Source organism: Dysidea avara, chromosome 7 (assembly GCF_963678975.1).
Source record: "Dysidea avara chromosome 7, odDysAvar1.4, whole genome shotgun sequence".
NCBI lineage: Eukaryota > Metazoa > Porifera > Demospongiae > Dictyoceratida > Dysideidae > Dysidea > Dysidea avara.
The window spans coordinates 18830336-18855736 of record NC_089278.1 but is presented as its reverse complement, the minus strand read 5'-3'; the positions used below and the strand labels follow the sequence as shown (position 1 = coordinate 18855736).

General features: G+C 37.6%; 1 protein-coding gene across 2 annotated transcripts in view; it reads left to right on the top strand.

Moving 5' to 3' along the window:
• LOC136259679 (hemicentin-1-like) overlaps positions 1-25401 on the top strand; it is a 172024-nt gene that overhangs the window by 115347 nt on the left and 31276 nt on the right. The window contains exons 50-71 of one of the 2 annotated variants that reach the window (XM_066053183.1): positions 1213-1536; positions 1583-1894; positions 3771-4094; positions 4142-4453; positions 6409-6732; positions 6780-7094; positions 9992-10315; positions 10363-10677; positions 12631-12777; positions 12829-13038; positions 13463-13612; positions 14609-14818; positions 14872-15006; positions 15055-15249; positions 15299-15445; positions 15492-15713; positions 15767-15907; positions 16109-16315; positions 16368-16637; positions 16725-16985; positions 21577-21687; positions 25263-25351. In XM_066053183.1, coding sequence (XP_065909255.1) covers positions 1213-1536; positions 1583-1894; positions 3771-4094; positions 4142-4453; positions 6409-6732; positions 6780-7094; positions 9992-10315; positions 10363-10677; positions 12631-12777; positions 12829-13038; positions 13463-13612; positions 14609-14818; positions 14872-15006; positions 15055-15249; positions 15299-15445; positions 15492-15713; positions 15767-15907; positions 16109-16315; positions 16368-16637; positions 16725-16985; positions 21577-21687; positions 25263-25351 — 5045 coding nt within the window. The remainder of the gene's footprint in view (positions 1-1212; positions 1537-1582; positions 1895-3770; positions 4095-4141; positions 4454-6408; positions 6733-6779; positions 7095-9991; positions 10316-10362; positions 10678-12630; positions 12778-12828; positions 13039-13462; positions 13613-14608; positions 14819-14871; positions 15007-15054; positions 15250-15298; positions 15446-15491; positions 15714-15766; positions 15908-16108; positions 16316-16367; positions 16638-16724; positions 16986-21576; positions 21688-25262; positions 25352-25401) is intronic. The other variant, XM_066053184.1, reaches the window with a different exon arrangement.

The window sequence follows — 25401 nt, the reverse complement described above, 5'->3', positions numbered from 1 at the left end:
ATAACTCAGTAATTTGTAATCCGATTCTTCTGTACTACTGCAAGAACTTTCTATGATGATTATTCCAGCTACATACTGATTTTCAGCTCGTTGCTCTAAGCGGTTTGCCTGGTAGACACGAAAACTAATAGTTTTTTTATTCATAAAAATCGATCGCGTAATTTTGACACAGGTTGGGTTTTGTGTCATATCTCCATGGTCTTTATCCCGATTCTTTTCAAACCACAAAAAGGCACTCCTACGATGGTTGCTCCATCTACATATCAATTTTCAACTGATTCCTCCAAGGGGTTTACCCTGTAGGCGTGACAGACCTTCGACCTTATTTTTCGCAAATAATCGGTAATAACTCCGTGAATGTTCATCGGATTCCTACCAAAGTTGGTACGGAGATCCGCCTTAATGAGCCCTTTAAGTGTGCCAAATTTCAGCCCAATCCGAGCACGCATTCGTGTTTTATGGCGAATTTTGCGAAGTGTGCGAAATGAAGATGATGATGAAGAAGAAAAAAAAACGAAGAAATTAAAACGAAATTTTGTTCGCTCGTATCTCGGAAATGGCTGGAGCGATTTTCTTCACATTTGGTATGTAGACTCCCCTAACTGGGCGGCACGTCTCTAGCAAATTTGGTTCTAATCAGATAAGAGATCACAGAGCTACATAGGTGTGAAAATTGCATTTTCTTTCTTCCTGTTAATATACTCACGGTGTGGCGCGCTGGCTTCTTGGGCCGCATGACACACTATCGTGTGTCTTGATTAATGCAAAAAATGAATGCCACAGTATATTTTTCCCACACAAAAAGATAACAGCAAAAAAAAAAAAGAATTTGAGATGAAGGAAAAGATATAAGATGCATGCAGAACATGAATATTGGTGGAATTCCAAAAGGCACAAGACAGGCAAGAGTACAGGCCATATAATGCTTTTTGTTGCAGAATTGATATCTGTGAATGTTTTCTTATTTTAAATGCAAATTTTGATGTCAGTTACATTTCAATGAATGTAGTTTGTTTTCATTATGTGATATAATCATGTTGCATTTTTAATGGCAGGATTATTTGGGATGCAATTTTATTTTTGAGATCTCTACTATTAAGTATTGTCATACTTATTTTTGTCCTTAAAGTATGAATAGAACAGCAGATACTATAGTTTGTGTATGACTTTGTACCACCATTACAGTGTTATTTTAAATATTTTGTGTCTTAGTTCCTCCTCCTACCGTCACTATATCACCATTTGATCCCATACAAGGAGCTATGGTGGGTAGTTCACAAATGATCCAGTGTACAGTGAGTACAGTTAGTGGAGTGGAGTCCAGTTCAGTAATGATCAGTTGGATGGGACCTGGAGGAGACACTATTACAAATGATAGTAGAGTGACCATCAACCCAACCACTTCTAGTGGTAACAATTACACTAGCAGTATCCAGTTTATGTACCTGATGGAGGGAGATGAGGGTACATACATGTGTAATGTGATGATACTGGAAACTAGTGGATCATCATCAGTTGTACTGGAGACACTTACTAGTAAGTCATACATGTATTTGATATTTGTTTACCCTCAATGTTGTAGTACCCACTCCTAGTGTGATTGTCACTGCCCCTAATACTCAGACAGTTGGTCAACCACTAACACTAACATGTAATGCAACTACTGTGAGAGGTATTACCAGTCAAGTGGAGTTAATGTGGAGTAGAGGTGGTGTTAACTTGAAGACAATTAATATCTCACCAACTACAACAAACAGTGCACTAGTGTATTCAGACTCCTATACCATTCCACTATTAAATGTAGATGATGATGAGAGAGATTACCAATGTGGACTAACTATTCCTGTATCACCCAGTATCAGTATTAACCACACTGTTACACTGAACATAGCTGGTATGTACATATTTTATAAAGTTTGTTGATGCACTTTCAGTGATTTTTTCACATGATCATAGCCGGATAGGTTCTAAGTTTGGCCTTATTTATTGAAACTGTTGTTAGAAAACGTGTGCATTGCGCAGTGTGCATTGTACTAGAAGAAGATCCAATTGTATGCTGAAGCTGTACTTGATATAGAAAAAGGTATATAAGATGGCTTCCCTTACTTGCTTGCTAAATCAAAATTAAACAATGCAATATATTGCAATATATAATATGAGCTGCTATTAAATGGAAGAGCATGTTGTGTTGCCAGTAGGTTAAAAGGAATAAACAGTGTTTAGGGCTAAAGAAGAATCCTGAATGGTTGTACAGCTACTTGTTCTTACATGTACTTACAGTGTTAAGCAATTAAGTGATCTTACACTACTGCATGTAATAATGCAGTGAAACCTTTATCATCCAAACACCTGTGTGCCATTTCAGAACTGTTCAGATAACTGGATAACTGAAATACAATGTCATTTACAATTAATATTATATGAGAACGGACATTTATCAAGCATGAAAACATTTTGTATAGGGTATATCCTCTACTACTAGCTTCTCCCACTAGTTATTATCTATTATCTACGTCTACTAGCTATTATCTTAGTCTTCATGTACACTTTACAAAAACCAATATAAATTATAAAATGCAAATATGTAATTCAATTGCCTTGTGGTTTGGAGTACATCAATTACATATTGAGGCAACCATACCAATAAACATTTGTAAAGTCATGAGCAGTTTTTTTTGCACAAAAAGAACACTTTTTTTGTCATGCTTGCAAGGTAAACTGCTCACTGGATGTATATTAGTTAACCATGATAGCTCAAACCTTTCATTGCTTAAAATCAATTGCAAAGACAGCTACAGAATTACAAAGAGAAAATCGATTTGGTGTTAAATTGCATTGGTCCAAATACTCTTATAGAACAGCCACCATGTAACAAAAAAGGCATATAAAAAGCCTTTAAAGTATTGTCTACAGTTTAAACCAGAGACCTCCATACATACCTCCCAAATCCTCCACCACTGAATCACTGTTGTCAGCTGTTCACCTCACTGAATTTCTACCTAATAAAATGAAATAAAAGTTTTATTTAATTTACTCAGTAACTTAATCATAGATCTACTAATAAAACATCTAGAACATAGTACATGTGCTCTATTAGAAGTCTTCAAAAATGTGCATTCCTTTAGAGTATTACAAAATAGTAAAATAAAATAAGCAATGCAACACAATTGTAACTTCTCCCTTCCATAATTATCTGTATGTGAATAAGGAATGTGGTAAAATAAGCTCCAAAGCAGCTTATGGCCACCTTTGAAGCAAAAAGAAGTAAAATAAATGCAAAAACAGCCAAGCTGTAAAAAGGGTGCAGCCTTAAAAGCCCGGGTAAAAAAAGTTGTGAAATCAAAGGTGGCAACCAAGAATGGTTGTAGTGTTGTTAGTGCCTCATTTCAGTGAAAGTTAGAGATCTGCACAGGCTTTGTAATGGCTAAAATTATGAGTTTCTAAAAGTAGATGACCAACTCTTGCTACAAAAGTGGAGTAAAATTGACACAAAACACTGTATAGCAAGCCAGCCACTCTTGTATAACTATTTCCTGTCAAACTGAGATTTTGGCAAAGCCAACAACTTCCAAAACATATTCCATAATGGCCACTCTCAAACTTAGCTCTTGAAGTTTGTAGAATGATGTGGCACTACTCAGATGGAGTAGATACTCAATAATAGAGTTAGTTCATTATTTTTTTTTTTTGCAATTTGATTGCAACTGTGATAAGGTTGAACTTGTCATGGAATATGTGATCCTTACCATGTTTGTGTATATTTGGTGCAGTTCCTCCTCCTACTGTCACCACATCACCATCTGGTCCCATACAAGGAGCTAAGGTGGGTAATCCCCAAATGATCCAGTGTACAGTGAGTACAGTTAGTGGAGTGGAGTCCAGTTCAGTAATGATCAGTTGGATGGGACCTGGAGGAGACACTATTACAAACGATAGTAGAGTGACCATCAACCCAACCACTTCTAGTGGTAACACTTATGCTAGCAGTATCCAGTTTATGTACCTGATGGAGGGAGATGAGGGTACATACATGTGTAATGTGATGATACTGGAAACTAGTGGATCATCATCAGTTGTACTGGAGACACTTACTAGTAAGTCATACATGTATTTGATATTTGTTTACCCCTCAATGTTGTAGTACCCACTCCTAGTGTGACTGTCACTGCCCCTAATACTCAGAGAGTTGGTCAACCAATAACACTAACATGTAATGCAACTACTGTGAGAGGTATCACCAGTAGAGTAGGAATTATATGGAGGAGAGATGGTAATAATTTAACATCAAGTGATATTCTGCCAACTATGATGGATGGTTCACTATTGTACACAGACACTTACACCATTTCATCATTAAGCACAGATGATGATGGCAGAGACTATGAATGTAGATTAGTACTATATGTATCTCCTGTGATAAGAGACAGTGACATTATCACTATGGATGTAACTGGTATGTATGTATGGTAGGGTTATGACATATAGGAATTTTATTGGTAGCTTTGTCGCAGAAATTGTAAATACTGTGTTACTCAGAGTTTAGTAATGAATATTTTAGCCATTCTGTATGATAATACTGTGTGGCAGCAATTTCATTGATTCCGTTTTTCCAAACTAGCCCTCTCCCCTTTCCTACCACACCCAGCACAATGGTGACATGCATTGGACAATTGTTTGAATAATGAATATTAATGTGCCTGTGGCTACCATCTGCCTGCCCTACTTCCTGTGCCTGTGGTCACTTTTTTACCATAGAACATGTTCTGTCTTTTCCAAAGGGCGGGTATCCTTCTTTGACACATAATGAAGTGCGTGATCTAACTGCCAACTTACTTTCCGAGGTCTGTAGCAATGTTGTCATTGAACCCCATCTTCAGCCTCTTTCTGGTGAGACCCTTCAATACAAAACATCTAACCGTTATGATAACACAAGGCTTGACATTGCAGCTAATGGTTTTTGGGGATGACAATTTGAGAAGTCATACTTTGATGTGAGAATTTTTAACCCTAGTACTCCCTCAAATCTACCCCTACACTCTGCATACCGACGTCATGATAAGGAGAAGAGACGTGAATACCAACAAAGGGTTCATGAAGTTGAGAATGCCTCATTTACTCCTTTAATTTTCACCACTACTGGTGGAATGGGTGATGCTGCTACTCAGTTTTATAAGAGATTGGCCAATCTTTTGAGTGCTAAGCACAGTCTTTCTTATGGAATAGTGATGGGATGGCTGAGATGTAAATTAAGCTTCTCTTTGTTGAGATCTGCAATTATGTGCATTTGCGGTGCCAGGTCCAGTTTGCGCTGTCCCATTGCTGAGGCACCAATTGCTGTGTAGGTCGCTGAGGCCCATATTTAAGTTCATTTGTATTATGTACTGTTTTATCTTATGTAAAAAGAATAATAAAATAAAAAAGAATATTAATTGGCAACTAGCCACCTTCCCTGCGGTATGGCCCCTCTCAGGAGTGTTATCACTAAACTAATGTAAGATGAACCTACTACCACATATATATGCACTTTGTAGCTGAATAGAGTAAATCACGAATAAAATTTTGTATCCATGACCCAGCAGAGTTGTGGCAAGAGGGATGGTCAGTCAGATACTATTGCCTCCCTACCCATCCCATGTCTCTTGTAGCTCCAAACACAAAGGAAGTAAAAGAAGCATGCTCACCTTCTCTGATACAATCACTATATTCCCTCCTCTATTTGTGGTGTTGTTACCAGGAAGAATACTGGTATCACAGTAGCTTGGCTTAATGGCCATATTATAATGAACTTTTTGACATTCATTTAGCAGTGATTTTTCAAAAAGCATTGTGAGAAACAAACATGTAGGTCTACATGATTACATTTCATAATATAATCCTTATTCTTCTTACTATACTATTTATCCCCAAAAATATTTTGACATAATGTATGCATGCCTAGCTGTCAGCCAGGAAAAATGCGTTTAGCTCGCTGTTCATTCCTTGTTGAAATCATTATAAGAAAGATTATTAATCTGATTTCAAAAACTCACACAATGAAGAAGAAGCACCTGACAGAGTGATTATATATCTTTATCGACCTGAGCCTTAATATCAGATAGCAGGTTGTACAGCAATGATTAAAGATCGTATAGAGAGTGTGTAATCTTGATAGAAGGAACATACTAGCAATCCTAACTCTAGGCACAATACTTAAAAATCAGACACCCTCTCTCTTTCAAGCTAAACTTTATAAGTACTTGCTTTGAGGTATACATGATCAGATATAATTGGTGGCATATAGCAGTGTCATACTTATAATCTATAAGCTTAGTTTTTACATATTTTTTATGAAAGTTTTAAATTTCATTATAACCAAGCTTAGTTACATACTTCAATAGTATTATTGTTTTTATTATGTTTTCCTCACAGTTCCTCCTCCTACTATCACCACATCACCATCTGGTCCCATACAAGGAGTTATGGTGGGTAGTCCCCAAACGATCCAGTGTACAGTGAGTACAGTTAGTGGTGTGGAGTCCAGTTCAGTAATGATCAGTTGGATGGGACCTGGAGGAGACACTATAACAAATGATAGCAGAGTGACCATCAACCCAACCACTTCTAGTGGTAACAATTACACTAGCAGTGTCCAATTTACGTACCTGATGGAGGGAGATGAGGGTACATACATGTGTAATGTGATGATACTGGAAACTAGTGGATCATCATCAGTTGTACTGGAGACACTTACTAGTAAGTCATACATGTATTTGATATTTGTTTACCCCTCAATGTTGTAGTACCCACTCCTAGTGTGACTGTAACTGCCCCTAATATTCAGACAGCTGGTCAACCACTAACACTAACATGTAATGCTACTGCTGCAAGAGGCATTGCCAGTAAAGTTGACATTGTGTGGAGTAGAGGAAGTAATATTGTAAAGATAGTAGTAAATTCCACACCATCTACAATTGACAGTTCACTGGTGTACACAGATACATACATCATCTCACCATTAAGCACAGATGATGGTGACAGAGGATATGGATGTACCATTACTATCCACACTTCTCCAGTGATAAGGAACAGAGATAATGTTATACTGAATGTGACTGGTAAGTACCATAATGATTGCTTGTTGTGTTACTGTAGTTTAGATGTTTTCAAATCATATTCATTGAAACCTGTTTTTAAGGTCACCTGAATTAAGAGGTCACCATACTGGCCATTGTCACAAGGTTCGGAGTATTCCCCATGCATGAACTGTGTGGTCTGTCACCTGTCTAACACATATAACAGCCAGCCAAGAATATTCACCTATGAATCACTATATACATAACTTCAACTCTTATACAACTAGCAATAGTGGTTTGTTTAGTGGACAACCTGGCACAGTCATTACACTATTTCAATTAATGTGCAATTATCATACTTCCTACTATACTATATAATCCATCCAACTTCATTGCTAAAAAGTTTTCAATAGCCATTAGGTAATAATTATTGCTTAACATTGCAGATGGTGCTATACCAGATACTACCAGCGATACTAAAGTCTGCTAAGCACCTCAAATAGTTTCATTGCATCTAAATGCTCCTTTAGGGAAAGCATCAATACAGATAATTGTCACCTTTGTATGGTTTCCTGGTATGAAGAAGACAACCATTTAATTGAAGATAAAAGGAATAGCAAAGTGCAGTAAGTAGAAACTAGTCAGAACCACTAAAGACACATCCCACCCATGAGTTTGTTGTTGTGGCGTAAAATGGTGTCTGTGCACTAGTGGTGTGCGATATCAGGATTTTTATTTCGATATTATATCGATACGATATTGGGGTAAATATTGAAATTTCGATACGATTTTCGATAATTTTTAATTGTGTGGGTGGTGTAATTGCGTGGGCGGCCGATATTTATAAATATGCTTGAAATACAATTTGCACACAAACCATTGCATAAAACTATTAATAAGCCTAGAAAACTGGCAGACAAGTTTTTAAAGTGGCTAGATAGTACAGAACCAACCTTCATTTCTAGCGTGATTGCGCAATCACACTCTAAATGCTGTAGATTTATCGAAACATTCTTCGCTATTTCGATAATTATCGCAAATTATAACCTTTTCGATAAATATCGAAATCTGCTAAGCAGTATCGAAAATCGATACGATAATGATATCGACAAAATTATCGCAAAATCGATATTTTTTCGGTATTCGCACATCACTACTGTGCACTGCTTCATTTGTACTCTAACCTTGTGACGCAGTGAGGCAGGCAGGCAGACCAAAATACTGGTATTAATGACTTTTTAAATTCTGAATCCAGACGCCTATAATTGTTTACTTGTTATTAATGCTGTCTTTGATATTGAATGGAGTAAGACTATTTCGTGAAGGTGATTTTTAGGGACCCGCCGATTATGCTCATAATTTTACCTATTATGCTATGCTGCACTGCTCAAAAATTCACCTATTATGCTTAAATTAATGCTCAATATTTACCTATTATGCTCGATTATGCTCAATGTTCATGCCTTAGTTCATATGCTTTGCTACTAGTTTAACACTATATAGAAAGAAAAAATGAGTGGCTGGAACACAAATAATAAATCCTTGCTGCATGTAAGAGACATGATCGATATACTCTAATAGAGCAGTCAGTTTGATGATTGTTCTATTAGAGTTACTGACTGCTCTATTAGAGTATATCGATCTTGTTTTGCAATTGTCATTTTTCCAGCAAGAATTTACACTATCGTACAAATATTTAACCTATTATGCTGGCATTATGCTCAATGCTTTTAGGTACCTATTATGCTCAAAATTATGCCAGCATAATCGGCGGGTCCCTAGTGATTTTTGTTGCATATAATTTTTCTACGATGAATTTTAGATGCAGCATTTTTAGCAGTATGCATCACTTTAAGGGGAACTCTACTAAACAGTACTGCTGTACTGTTTGATATCTTATTAAATATAAGAAACTCTTATCAAAGCACCACTATTGAGTTTTAAAAATTGTAAAATCCGGATTTTGGCCTACCTGCCTGCCCACCCACCCACCCATTGTCATCAAGTAAACCATATTAAGACATTAAATTTATGTTTCTACATACAGGCACATACATAGTTGCCATTAGTTTCTACAAAATATTTAAGAGGGGGTAGATAGCTGCACTTATAGTGATCGATTTACTAGAGAAAAACAGAACATAGCGACCATCCCTCTTAATTACCTGCACTAAAACAATCAGGAAAACAGAGCATGGTGACCGTGTCTCTTACTGATCTAGCTGACCTCTAACGATCAGCTCAAATCAATTATGTCTTACAGTCAGGTTCCCCTAGTCTTGCCAAGCTACCCATTTTTTTCTTTGTGTATATAGGCATGGAGAAAATCATCTGGTAACATTCATCACTTTGTTGACAATGTAAAGTTCTGGCAGAATTAATCAACATAAAATGATGCAACACCACCTGGGATAAACTGACACATGATGATTCTTCAAAGGAAAACATCACAAAATTACATTGTGCCTGCCAAAAAAATATGGCAAATGTTAGTCTCACCATCCAGCCTACATTTTTTTCTTTTGTCTTTTGGCTGGGCTAGAGGCTGGCTGGCGAGACTAGGCAAATGTTACCAGATGCTTGTTTTCCAGGCCCACAGGCTCTTAAAATGTCTGGTTTGCAAGACTATGGTACGGCCCAAGCTCAACGTTGCACTCACTCACACATGCAATTTTGCTCAAGAGTTTTAAAATCGCTAATTAAGGGGCATGGCAAACTGTTTCGTTCCTGTGAGCAAAACAGCTGCCATGCTGTCTCGTGAGCAAAGCAGTTGTCACACCCCTTAATTAGCGACTTTTAAAATCTCAAGCAGAGTTGCGTGTGCGAGCCAGTGTGATGTTGCGCTTGGGCAGTACCATAAGGTTATTCACCATAAACATTACTTTACTGAATTGTAAGGTTTGTCATGAGATATAGAAGATTGTTCATTATTTTTGCAGTTCCTCCTCCTACTGTCACCACATCACCATCTGGTCCCATACAAGGAGCTATGGTGGGTAATCCCCAAATGATCCAGTGTACAGTGAGTACAGTTAGTGGAGTTGAGTCCAGTTCAGTAATGATCAATTGGATGGGACCTGGAGGAGACACTATTACAAATGATAGTAGAGTGACCATCAACCCAACCACTTCTAGTGGTAACAATTACACTAGCAGTATCCGGTTTACATACCTGATGGAGGGAGATGAGGGTACATACATGTGTAATGTGATGATACTGGAAACTAGTGGATCATCATCAGTTGTACTGGAGACACTTACTAGTAAGTCATACATGTATTTGATATTTGTTTACCCCTCAATGTTGTAGTACCCACTCCTAGTGTGACTGTCACTGCCCCTAATACTCAGAGAGTTGGTCAACCACTAACACTAACATGTAATGCAATTACTGTGAGAGGTATCACCAATAGAGTGGACATGGTGTGGAGAAGAGGAAGTAGAACCTTGAGGACACTAAATAACATTTTACCATCTACAATGGACAGCTCACTAATGTACAGTGGCTTGTACATCATCTCAGCATTAACAGCAGATGATGATGGCAGAGGGTATGAGTGTACACTGACTGTCCACACAGCTCCAACAGTAATAGGCAGTGATACTGTCATACTGGATCTCCCTGGTATGTTGGTAATATCTTTAAAATTTAATAGTCTTGTATTTCTATGTATGTATAATTATATTGTAGTGCTGTACCGATTCCCACTTGTTTTGCAAAACTGATATCCGATATATTTTTTTACCTTAATTACCAATAGTTAACCAATACCTGGTTGTAGTACTCTACAAGTTACACTTGTGCATACTCCACTAAAAGTACAGCTTGTAAAGCATATACTGTAAGGTTGTACCCCCATTCCAAACTGCTAACCAGACAAGGCTCCAAGCCTCCTTTGTTTATCTTTGTGAGTACCACAAAACATAAACAAATTACCGTATAGAGGGAAACTTTGGCAGGGGAAGCCTTTGGCGAATTTGGCGATTCGCTACAAAATCGCCAAAGTTTAACTTGCCAATTACTCGTAGTACCTAAAATTAACTATAGATTGATCTTGAATTCTCCAAAGTTTATTTCGCAAACTGTAATTTAGCTTGCTATTCGCCAAAGTTTACCGCTGCCAAAGTTTCCCAATATACAGTAACCATGCAGCCCTCCAGTGGGGTAATTGGAAACAGCGGAAATGGAAACTGGAAATGGAAACAGAAATGGTAAAATCGTCATTATAATGTATCCTAGAGTAAAACCCTAGTTTTTCTTAAGACATACTTCTTACAAAGATCACCTCCATACAAAGACTATATTGTAATTAGATCTCAAAGATGGCTAAGGCATAATTAATGACCTTATAAATAAGACCACTTCTTGATTACCTTTACAGAGACCACCTCTTCACATTGTAGTTCCAAACATCTATTTCATCAAAACAGCTAGGTCAGCTAAAAAAGGTCAAAAGAATGGGTAATTATTGGAAACAGTGGAAATGGAAATTGGAAATGAAAAACGGAAATCTTTATTAAAACACCTAGGTTGCTAAAAAGGCTCTTGATGTCATCTCCTTATGAGAACTTTGATCAGTATGTTATAGCCTACTACACTTTACTTGCATGGAGTATTTTTGTATGACACATCCTGGTACAACTGAGCGATAATGGTATGGAAAGCCAGATGACTTTGACTCATGAAATACATGTTTGGAACTTACCAAATATTTCAATGTAAAATGGTGGTCTTTGTTTAGGGGTGGCCTTTATTAAGTGGTAACCACAAAGTGGTATTATTAATGAACTCATTGACTCTATACCTTAGTTATCATTGGGACCTAAATATAATATGGTCTTGTGGTGTTTATAACAAGGTGGTCTTTAAGAGGTGGCCACTAAGCGTGAGTTTTACTCCAAGATACATTTATGTGACAATTTGATCATTTCCAGTTTCCATTTCCACTGTTTCCAATTGCCCCCTCCAGTGGTACTGCAGCTGCTGAAGCTGAATAGACTAATAATCTGCTGGCATTACAACTGAATTCTGATTATGGTAAAAACAGCTAATTATTGGCTTCTACCATTTACCGATCCGATTACCGGAACAATCCTAATATATTGCTTCCACTTTATGACCAATTTTGTTTTTGAAGTATTTGAAACAACTCAAGAACCAAAGTAAATAATAGTTTTGAACAGTTTAAATAATAATTTTCTACTGTGCAAATCATAAAGCCACTCAATTAGCTTCCAAGAGGCCTCCCTAAATACCTTTCAGTTACCTCATTACCATACATGTGCATGGGTTTCTTGTTACCCCCACATTTGTACATGCAGCAACTCCATTATTGGTGTCAACACTGGACACCATGTTTGGTTGTGAAATTACATGGCAATATGTGTGTCATAGGGTTATGTGTAGCTTGTATCAGAAGTCCTCTGGTGGTGAACATTAAATGATAAACAAATGTATCAATAAAATCATAGCATTTTATACAACTTTGTATGTGTTCATTAGTGAGTATGTCTACTTAAAGTTAATGTATTTGGTTGGGTTTACGTGTTACTCGCATAATTATATGCTATATAACAGTGATGATACAATTCTCTCACTTCATTTTCACTGGGAATGAGTCATCTAGCAGGATTTCTGTAACTTTACTGTTAAAAGGAGGTAATTTCTCATATGACGTTAGTGTGACTGTAACACCATCTGACCAGTCACCAGTATCTGCTGAGGGTAAGAGATGTGTATCCTAGACTGACTAGTTAGTTAGTGTTGACTGATCAGGTAATGGAGTGGATTACACTTCTACTCCTATCACTGCCACCTTCACTGCTGGAACTACTAGTACTACAATTAATGTACCAGTAACTATGGATGATATTGCAGAAGGATCAGAGACATTTGTTCTCAGATTTGCAATTCCGCAGTCACTTAGTAGCTTACTTGTTCCAGGGGAAATAGCCACTACTATTGCCACCATTATTGATTTTTCAGGTCAGTATACATAGTTGTCTCACTTACTAGTATGAAAAATTTTGCTAAACAATTTTCAATTGCAAGCCAAACAAAGCTATACTGTCAAGCTACTGTAATCAGTTGTTGGTTCTGTACCCACTAGTTGATTGTTATTGTATGAGTCATAGCCTAGCCACTATGATTACATGCTCTATCTGTTAAAATTTGGTACAGCTGTAGTTATTAATCATGTTAATACACACCAAATTTATGATACATATAGTAGCATTTTAAAAGTTCTACACTACATAATTGTCAATAGCAGTATGTAAAAAATCATATACTGATATAGCTGTAAACCTTGATTGAACCATAAGATCATTTACGTCAAAGGCAACTATCTGTGTGATAATGTTAATATGTATGTTACTGTACATATTTTCATGTATGACAATTGCTACAGATACGACAGTTGAATTTGCTAGTACTGAATACACTGGGACTGAAGAATCTGGTTCTATTGCTATTGAAACTGTCAGATCCTTTCATTTGCGTACCACAACTCTCACTGTTGAAATTACTCCTTTTGAGCAATCCCCACCATCAGCACAAGGTATGAATTGTTTGTATACTTAATGTAGAAGCAGTCTCTACAGCTTACCACCATTCTAGAAGGGTTTTTCATGAGTGTGGCTATATCACAGGTGCTCACATTACAGTAAAGGGTGGGGATGGCATGGTGGGTACCAGCTAGGTTCAAAATGCACAAGGGTGGTAATGACAAGTCTCAGGCCCATACATTTCTGGGAACTCTGGATATACTGCAATGGCACATGCTACACAGATTGTATGTCTGCATAACTTTGTCAAAGAGGAAAAATCATCTACTTTTTTTTCAGCTGTTCACCCTTATTTAGTACAAGTACAAGAGCTAGAATCTAACAAGCATACAATTGATATGCTTTAATATAGAACAGTCACACTCTATTAGAGCATTCGGAACATTGTTATTACTATTAACACTTTACAGTGACCAGCACTGAAGAGGGTCTGACAGCAACATGTGCTACAGCCTTAGGATTACCTAACCTAATTTCAAGGAGTTAGGCTTATTGACTTGACATAGTGACTGACTTAATGACTGAAAAGGTGTAACAGAAAAGGGGCCAAAGAAAGGAAAAAAAATCCCCCAACCCCAGGATTCGAACTGCAGGTCACCCAATGTCTAGTCGGGGCCACACTCAGTCTTCCTCCAGGAGGGATGGATTTTCTTCCTTAAACCTAAGTATTTATTACTAACACTTTACAGTGACCAGCACAAATTGTGTTTGTGATACAGTAGCTAATTGTAGATATTTCATTGTGCCTGTGGAAAAGGGAAAAAAAAGGCAGATAATGCAGAACTAATTCTGGCTGTATGATTGCTTTGGATCTTGTATAAAAACCAATAATATCTAGACCAAAACTGAAAAAATGAATACTAAATGATGTAAATAACTTAACCCATAAAGGTTATCAACTTAATATCACATATTTTCACATTAGATATTTTGTAGTTGGACTATCTAAGAATGTGCTGTGCTGATTTTTAATTGTCATTGTTCTTTAGGATCTGGTATTGATTTTAACTCTAACCCGGTAAGAGTCACATTTAATCCTGGAGAAATTCGCAAGATGATCAGTATACCAGTGACATGTGACAGAGTAGTTGAGAGGGTGGAAGTATTCAACATGAGACTATCAGTAGTATCAGTATCACTGACTATACGAATTGACTTAGGTCTCTCTAATTGTATTGGAGTTATTGTAGACTCAACAGGTCAGTGATATTATTTTATATTCATAAAAGACTATGATCACTTGTTCTTGCAGTTGAAATGATATTTGATCCACAAATATTTACTGTAAGCGAAAGTATGGGATCACTATCACCAGGGGTCCTTCTAAGTCGACCATCACCTGTATCATTTAACTTAATTATTGATTTAGTTGATGTAAACACTACAGGTAATGTATCAGATAAACTAGTAGATGTATGTCTTGCTGACCTTGCAGGAGCTGACTATACACCACAAACTGTCACAGTGCCAGTTGCTAGTAATTCTCCTGAGTCACTCTCATTTGATATAACTGTTAATAATGATGACATTGTTGAATGTACCGAAGTGTTTAACTTGGTCATCTCCCCTACATCATGGTGTGGAGTGGATAGTGGGAATATTGCCCAAGTAACTATCATTAATAATGATGGTAAAGAAATTATGAAGTGTGCATTATTAACTGATTGTTGTGTATTTAGTGGGAGCAGTTGATCTGATATTTACTGGAGAACAACCACATGCAGTGAAGGAATCAGCTGGTTTATATAACGTTGACTTTAGGGTTAATGCTACTGCTTCACATGACCTTACTTTTGTGGTCACTATGACAGATAATTTTGCTACAGGTAAACTTGCTGATATGCATATTTGTTATGAATCTTCTCTCAATAGCTGGGTCAGATTATGGTCAAACTGGAGTACCATCACCACTAACCCCTTCTGTTACCATCCCTAGTGAACAATTGTCTGTCTCATTTAGTGTGAATATTATTGATGACTCAGTACAAGAAGAAAATGAAACATTTTCTTTAGCTGTTGATCTACAGTCTAGTTGTCTACCAGTAACTATTAATGGTGACCATTCCTTTACTATTACCATCATTGATGATGAAGGTAATGATATACCAGTATGTTGTATGTGTTGTTATGTGTGATTACTCTAATAGAGTTGACTGTTCAGTTCAGTACAACAACATTTAGTGGAAGGGAAGAATCTGGTTCTATAATAGTGACTGTTGATCTACTTGGAGGAACTGCCAGTCATGACTTCACTGTTTCTGTGACAACTTTATCAGCGACTGCTACAGGTGAGCTATCGATGTAGTATGTTATCATGTGATCTATTATGGAATATATTTACTGTCACCATCACAAAATATTTTCAGTAGGTATTTTAATTTTAGGTTAGTATAGTACTCCATAAATTCTTGTATAGCACACAGATCATATCATTTCCAAGCATTGTATTATTTTTATAAAACATCTATAATTATTTCACTTGTTATTAGCTGGTATTGATTATAATGCTACTACATTGAATGCTACATTTATTACTGGAGACACCAGCGTCACTGTGACAATACCAGTGGTGGATGATACAGTTGTTAAGGAAGAAGATGAGGAGTTTAGTGTAGCTTTGAGTATATTACCTGCTACTGGTGTGAGAGTAGAACTTGGTGATGTCAGTAGGGCAAGAGGAATAATACAGGATACTAGTAAGGAAAATTTTTGCTGAATCTCATGCCACCATATCTTACTTTTGTGTAGCACGTCCACAAATCACCACTCATCCACTCGATGAAATTATTGAAGTTAATAATGATTCTACAAATATTCAGTTTACATGTATGGCCGAGGGAGCATCATCTTATTACTGGGAGAGAAGAGGTGATGATATTCCAACTGATGCTTTAGGAACACAAACCAACACACTCACTCTTGTTACTCTAATACCACCTGATGAAGGTCAATACAGATGTGTGGCTGTCAACCAACATGGAAATAATTTTTCCGATTATGCAATGCTAAGAATTAACGGTAAACTTTTGTAACTATTTATCTTAGCTGTACATATTCCATGTGCAGTGAAAGCCATCACATATCTGTGTTATTTTTGTATAATAGTACACCCACCAGTGGTAACCCTCACACCATTGGAAGCATATGCTGAGGAAGGAGTACAAGTTACATTTTCATGTTCAGCTACTGGTTTGAGTGCTAGTACATTTGTATATGGCTGGTTACTGAATGGACGTCCTATTAAAAAGCAAATAAGACAGACTCTTGTTGTTACTACTTCAGAAGATAATTCTGGAAATTATGAGTGTACTGTTAGGAATCAATATGGAAATTTTGGCAAATCTAGGGTTGCCACACTATCCTTGAGTAAGTACATAATGCATGTCGTGTTATTAGTGACCTAAAGTATGGAAAACCTGCCACATAACACTACAATAAAATGTGTATTTGCACATATGTGATGAGCTCTAAATGTGTTGTGCATAAAATGTACTTCAGTGCATGGGGTATGTAATGTGTAGGAGATGATAGTTCACATTTGCTAACTAAAGAGGCAAATATGAACTATCATCTCCTACACATCACATACACTACAGGAGTGTATACTATGTATAACACATTTAGAGCATATCACTATGCACAAATACACACCTTATTGTCGTGTAAGTAAATTTTAAAATAACAATAACACAAGATTGCTATGCTACTAAATTTCGGGTCTGCTTTCTAGAGACAGTCATTTGTAGGCATGTTAATGCACACATTGTGCCCAGCTGGCCTTGAGAAGGCACTGGAGTAACTAGAAACAATGTTGTTGGCTTGAGATAGCTGAAAGATATGCAAGCATGAAATATGTGTATTTTGTACTGTTAGAACTTCGAGAGGCATGTAATCTGACCTGGAGCCACCTTTTGTTCATTTTAATCTTATAGATAGTGCCTATCCCACCTCCCCTACCCTCCATCCCTATGAGTTCTCACATGTAGGGTAGGGGTGGTGGTATGGACACAAGCTGGGGTTCATAATGAACAGATCACACATGGTGGATTACATGCCTTGCTTATGAAGACTCTCTAGAAAACCTTTGTAAAATGGCAGGAAGTTGTAGAGGTTGCTACTTGTATTCTAGATACTCTAATAGACCTAAATGTCTCCATCTTAAGCTTCATCTTAGGCATGATATCATCAGTTTGTTAAAAATAAATAAGTAAAGCTAAAAATTGCATAGATGTAATGTCACAGTTGAATTGTTTGTGTTGTAGGCAACACAATCGACAGCATTCAAGTGGTGATTGTGTGCAATTTTCATAGCAACTCTTTCTTGGCATAATCTCTGTTTCATGACTACCATACATTTTTGCTACGAAGTACAAACCATACCAGTACATGTGTATGTAGTGTAGTGAGTAACCATGCATCCTAAATACAAGTTATAGTCATCGAGTCAGCTAAATTAAGTGGTAACAGTTAACTGTCTTGCTATTCCATAGGCATACATAGCTGCATCTGGACAATATTGACAAAATTACACCTTTCGTTTGTGTGGGTGTACTTTTCGTGGATTATACATTTATTGGATTGGGTCAAGTTTGTTGTAATGAGAGAGCAGCAAGCAGCATGGGGAACCCACATGTGTACAACAGCTATGTGGGATAGGTAAAGCAGCCATACAAGCAATAGTAGCAGCAGCAGTGGCTCTGGGAACCCTCATGTGTACAGCAGCTATGTGGGGTAGGTAAAATATGCAGCCTTGCAAGCAATAACAGCAGCAACAGTGGGAACCCACATGTGTACAAAGGTAGGTAAGGCAGTCACGCTAAACAATGGTAGCAGTGGCAGTAGCGATAGGAAACATCATGCAGCCATGGAGTAGTGTTTATGGCAATTTGGAGCCTACATGTCGTGCAGCATGACACTCATGCTATATGGCATCCTTAGTATAGCCATCTAGGCTATGGTAATGTAGACCATGCAAATAGGTACTGAACTAACTTATCTATTTATGCTTTAGTAGTAAGCAAAACTTTGGAAAATGCAGCCAGTTAGTAAGACTTTGCAACAAAATGAAAGTTTTCTGATTAAGGAAAGCAGAGTCCACTCAGTGCAGTTATGGCAGTATCTATGATGGAGTAGTTCAGATAGTGTGGCCTGCTTTTGTTCTTATGTTATACTTGCTTCCATGGTCGTAGTGTTTGGTAGAATGCCTAGGAATGTTAATGATGTAGATGGGCCCTCTACCTTGGATGATTTCATTAGTACAGTGATCTTGCTGCAAAGGGAAAGCATTGCTGTTAGATTTTTCATGCAGTCATTGATGTTAGCAGGCTCAGCAGTGAAGAAATCATCTAAGCAGTGTAGCAAGCGTGCCACTCAGTAATTGTATTGTAATACCCAGTAGATTGTATCAGACAGATGATTAAATAAGAATGCAAGCCGAATGGGAGGCAGGTATCTACATAAAAATTCTGGTGCCCCTGAATACCGAGGAGGTTCTAGTCCTCTAGGCGTACCATGAAATCAACCTGAATGCATCTTTTAGATCAGTTTTATTTGAGACGTGCACTGGTCTGTTATTAACGCTATATGTATTGTCAACAGTGCAGTAGGTTAAGGAATAATAATCAGGGTCTATGGTGCAGAAAGATGATATATAACTCACCACCCTCCATTGTTTTCGGGTACATACCCGATGAGCGAAGGTTGGGCAAGGGAGGTAACTGGAATGGCCCAAGAATTCCACCTGCTTTGCTCTTTTTTTGAAGTGCTACGTCAATAACTTTCGGCTGTAACAATGCAGAAGCCAGGTTGTTTGCTAAGTGAGCAAATTGTAGTCTATATTACAGCCACGCTGCAAGTTGTGAATGAGCTGCTTAACAAAAGTTTTGTCTGGATGATTGTTTAATTCCCATTCGAGTATGAATGGTCATAACAGTTGTGCGGTCTAGTGCATGCCCCCTTTGTTGGGGCATGCCCTTCGGGGGGTGGTTCCCTCTGCAGTGGTCACGCTTGTGTAGGTGTTCGAGTGCACCTGAAGTTATTAAAGTCCTTGCAGACTGGGGTACCAGGGTCTGTGTTGCTAGTTGCTCCTCTGGTAACTGGTCACTGATTAGGAGGTTGCGTAGGTGAGGGGGTGAAAAGGACAGTTCTCAGTGTAGTGGTTAGTCTGACCACAATGGGTGCATGGGAATCGGCCTGGCTGAATGGCAGTCACACATGGGGTAATACATTTAAACCACAAGTCTGAGTGGCACTTATCCCACCTCAAAGTGGGATCACTGGCTGCTGTGATACAGAATTGTGTATCATAATTCAGCCAGGAATGGAGGTGATATTGTCTACTGGCTGAGATGATGATTGCCTGGTATGCAATGAGTTCTGAAGCTTTAGTAGATTTGTGGCTAACTATTATTACTAGAAAATGTTCCAGGTCTCTACTCTAACCAAGCAGGAAATGATGAAATTCTTTTATGGCTACTGGTGGGTTAAATTGCAAATGAATCACCAGAAAGGGCAAGTTCAAGCGTAAATGAGGGTTGTGATGCTGGCTCTGATGCACCAAACATGGCTTTCGTGGTGAGTGTAGCAAAATTAATGTACTCACTTTTATGTATCTTGTCTTGGATACATGGTGTTACTGGTGATAGTGATGGTCTATGAGAGGCATCTGTTAACAATGGAAGTGGGTTGGTACCTTGGAGAACAGTGACAGCTGGGCATGGTGGGTTGATCACATGCTGCTGAGAGTTGCACTGGGATGGTGGTAGGATGTTGGTAACATTGGGGGACAGTTCTCGTCTGCTGTAATGAGGTAGTTCCAATACTTCAGATAACTGATCCTCCATCGGATTACCACTTGTACCTGGAGTGTTGCCAGTTTCTGTAGCTTAGGTAGCTAGTTGTGAAAGTAAGTTCTGTGATATAATGGTAGATTCCTTAGCAGCAGTATGTAGGGTACTCTCTCCAAGGCTCTCACGCTGTGCAGCAGAATCAGTAGTGTGCTCTTGCAGGGCAGGAGAGTCAGTGGGTTGTTTGCATTGAGTGGCAGGAGCATTGGGTCCAGTAGCAGGAATGCAGGATTGTCACGTTGAGTAGTTGAATCATCGGCAGAAGACTGTTGCAAGAATTTAATGAGGGTTGCCTTATTACCAGAGGCTGGCAAATTGCATTCTTGTAGCCTCTCCCTTAGCACAGCAACAGTTATGGTGGATAATTCAACATTAAGGGCTGATGGTGAGGAGTCGGATGGTGCTGGGTTACCAGATTGTTCAGTGTCTGTAGGAGAGACTCATTGGGTTCGGTGGATGAGGGTGCAAGGCATCTTGCTGGTTATGCTATAGAAGAAAGCATGCAACATGCATACTTTAAAACTGTAACTACTAACTTACTGGGCATATAATGTGGTCGTGTCTGTAGCAAGGTTTAACACAGCGGCAGCAAGTTTACACAGTAGTAAAGTGAGCTTCACGTAGTAATTTTGCAGCACCAACTCACTGAATCTGCGACAATCTTTCTTTGGCACTTCGGTAAATCTTTATCTCGTGGCATTCCTTCAAGCCAGGTGTAATCCATGTGAGTTAATAAGCCTGTTTTTCAGGATACTGTTAGTTTCTGCCTGGACATGTGCATGTTCTATCAACGTCTGAACCAACCTTTTATGTTAACTTCAATTTATTGTTGGAAAATAATTACATTTTTATATTAAAATAGGATTTTGCAAAAAATGACAACATTTGGTTAGTTACATTTGAGAAAATTGTGTGTCAACGTGTCCGTGTGTCAACATGTCCATGTATATGTTAGCATATTTACATACTTGTCTGTCCTCATCCACATGGGCAAATATGGATTTACATCAGTTTTAAGCAAACAAATAAATGTTAAAAATATAGTACAAAGTATTCTTAAATTTTCAGATGAATATGAACATTTTATGTAAATGTTATTTTCCCTTTTTAAGATCGATTCTGTAGTGCAGTGACAGTGAACTATACTGGATTCAATGTTACATGGAATGAGACACTTGTTGGTGTTACTGTGGAAGTCCCATGTTCTGGACCTGAATTAAATGGTAACTACATGCTCTAAAAGAGAAAGCTATCATTGTGTTTCTAACTAGATGCATCCCATAGTAGTCAACTGTAGGCTAGTGAATTGTTTACAACCATCATGTGTATGTCTGCATGTCTGTCTACAAACCACATGCACAAATACAGACACTATAAATACAGCAATTACACTGTATTTAGTTAGTTAAACACCGTAGCATTTATTATCTTTGTGATGTGGCAACTATTCAAACTTGACTGATTGATGTTAAATCCTATTTTCAAAATCAATTATGGCACCACTCAAGTGCAGCTACTATTGCAAGGGAGTACAATACCACCAAGACACACGTAGAAAGCCTGCATGCCACACCATGAGTAGGAAAGAAAATACAATCTTTATGTAGCTCATGCTCCCTTCTCGGATCATTTTGTACTACAAATGCCCTCCACCTTCAGCACACTACATACCATAATGAGCAAGATTGTCTAACACAATAGTGAAATACAAACCCTCAAATTTCACTTAATTTCTTTGTTGTTTTTTCCCCATTCGTTTAGGGGCTTTAGGGGGGCTTAGATTATTCTTTTCAAACACTTTCCAAAATTCATTATAAAATGCAACGGTGTAGCTCAGCTTTGGTGCACTTTAAGAATGTATTGCAGCAAAATCACATACCAAGTCAAATCTTATAGAGCTATGGATGATTACTTGCATTAAAAAAGGCCGACTTGTTGTCATGCCTACAGAGTAAACCACTTATGATAAAAATCGGTATGCGTATAGGTTACCCATCATAGCTCCTATGTTTTGTGGTTTAAAGAAATCACATTGACAGCTATACAAAGTTACAAGGCAAAATCAAACAACTGTAAATCGCGGGGTCGAGTTACTCTATTAGAACAGTTATCACAGGATATAAAAGCACATGAAAAAGGTCAAAAAAAGAACTTACTAGAGTACAAACTAGGGACCTCCATACTGAACACTCAAATCCTTAACCACTGAGTCAGCTGTTCACCTCATTTTTATAAATGAAAATTCTAGGTAAAATTTACTCAATAGCAAAAGTTTATAATTTCATAGATCTACCAAATGAATGGAAAATCTGGAACATTCTATGTGTGTTTTATTAGAAATCCTTGAAAAATGTGTGCTCTATTGGAGTCTTACAAAATAATCAGATAAACTCTGAATACAGTGCAATTATATATTATAACTTCCATCAAAGTAAAGCCAATATCATAGCCATTTTGGTACCAATCAGTGGGGTAGTACACTACCTATTTATGCCAATCGTCATCATAATCATCATAAGTGCTATGTTAGCAAAATTTGTGATAACAGGCTAGAGATCAATGTTCTAGCATAAACGGTGCAGGATTTGCTTTGTTAAAAATTGAGCAACTGCATGTTTTGCATGAAAAATTGAGATACTCTAATAGAACAGTCACTGCAAAATATACAGCCTAACTTGGAAGAATAAAACACTATTGTAAATAAATACAGACACCATAATACAACTTTATATAACCATAGCCATGAACTAGCAAGCACAAAATTATAGAGCAGTTAGATTCTTTGGCTTTGGTATCGGATCAGTAGGTATTTTTCTGTACTGGTAGGGCACTAAATTTGTTTGTTTTATGTATATCATTGTCATTGTATCTGTAAATAAGATGAACAATAATTTGTGTAAAAACAAGCCTCAAAGCCAGTTTATGGTTGGCTTTGAGGGTATTTAAGGAAGCACCCTTTTGTATGGCTTGGCTGTTTTTGCATGGATAATACTTGCTAGCTAAATGTTTTGATAAGAAAATGTATTTTGGTAGATGAAGTATAGACAGCCAAAGACTTTTGTGTGGTTAGAGTTTGTAAGAAACTCCATCATAACAATGACAAACATGTAACTGGTAATTAGTGAGTTTTGTATGTAATTATGCAATAATAACTAATTTTAAAAGAATTGATAATTAGTAAACAACTCATGAACCAGATACATGGTTTTTAAGTAGGTAGCGTGACACAGTTTATCAATGGAAACGTTAAAGTTTAGGTTTCATGCATTGCATGCTGAATCCTGAGTCCATCTGTTTGCTAAAGCATCTTTATTTCCAATGCTTAATTTTGTCAGCACCATCATTTACTGATATTGCAATTACTACCATATCGATAGTTAGCACAAATGTTCCAAGAACCCATATTGCTGCTGATAGTGTATAAGGCAAATATAGGTGCCATTATAAAGCCTGCTTGCTCACTGCAAACCAATAGAAAACCTCTCTGGGCTATAAAGCACCAAATTACAAGAAGCCATATGAATGCATGTGAAAGTACTGCTGTTACTGGTAAAATATTTGCATCCAGGTCTTCTGAAGACCAGTAGTTGTTAGACTTAAAGAATAAAAACTGTACCACTAGAATCAGGGGCGGATCCAGGACCTGGCAAGGGGAGGGGCACAGACAGGCCAAGTTGTAGGTGGTTAGGGAGAGTCAGATTCTGTTGTTAGTTGCTGCATTTTGGTGCAGCAAATGATACACCTCTTAGTAGTATTTCACTGTTGATTTTTACCATTTTGACCTTTGTGAAGTCTTAAAAATTGTTTAAATAGCTCTGAATGTCTTAAACAACAGCAACACGATAATTATTTTTAGAGGCGCTTAGTACGCACGAAGGTGCAGGGTGACAATTTCATAGCTAGTTTGAGTTTGGTTCGCTTTGGTTTCAGGTGAATTTGTAATAAATGCTAATAAATGTACATATTTTCATGAGTTATATAAGCTGATCTTGGCTTGACATAAAGTTGTAATAGTATGAGAAGTCACTGGGGGGGGGGGCATTTGCCCCAAATGCCCCATCCTGGATCCGCCATTGAGAATGAACTAAATAATCTACTGTACCAGCCATCTTGATAATACATCAAAATGTAGGTAATCCGGACAAGTCTTTATGGAAGCATTCACGCGTTATAATGTTTATAGTGCCTAATTGTCTGGATAGTGTAATATAGGCCACTCCACCATAGGAAACCACTGCTCTATAGTTACATCATTCATAGAAAAGAAAACATATTGGAATACACTAATTGTCACATCAGTAGCAATACCTGTATTTACACTTCACTGCTCGTATAATTATACAAATGTACAAATGTTGGATTGGTAAGATTGGTATGGATTCTTTAAGGTACAGATAAATTGGATATTGGTGCACTTGAAAAATCCTTATCAGTACAACACTACTAATATATAAATACAAGGCACAGAAGGTAGACATGACACTTGGTAAAACCCCAAAAGGCAAGAGTTTACTATTATGGCATGCACCAGTGGCTGTGTGATGTGTTGTTTAGCTTCTATCCTTACATCTGTGGTCTGGCAGGCACACAAGCTGGGATTGGCATTTTGGGACCTCAATATTGGTGTGTCTAACTTCACATTTGGTGTTAGATTCCACAAAAAATCTCCATAAAGGTAAATTTTCATCATGATCTATAATGTTTTATTGGCACCATGAGAGATCCTGACCACCATGCTGTACGATAAATGATAATCACTATTTAATAGCAACGTCTCATAGTCCATGCACACTTTTAGGTACCGTGAGAAGAAGATGCAAAGGTGAAGATGATTGGGAAGAATTTTTTCAGTGCTTTAGAGTAAAATTTAAAGAGTTAGTTGAGGAGGTATGGTATGATGTCATAAACATTGTTTACAACCAGTACACTTATTTCAG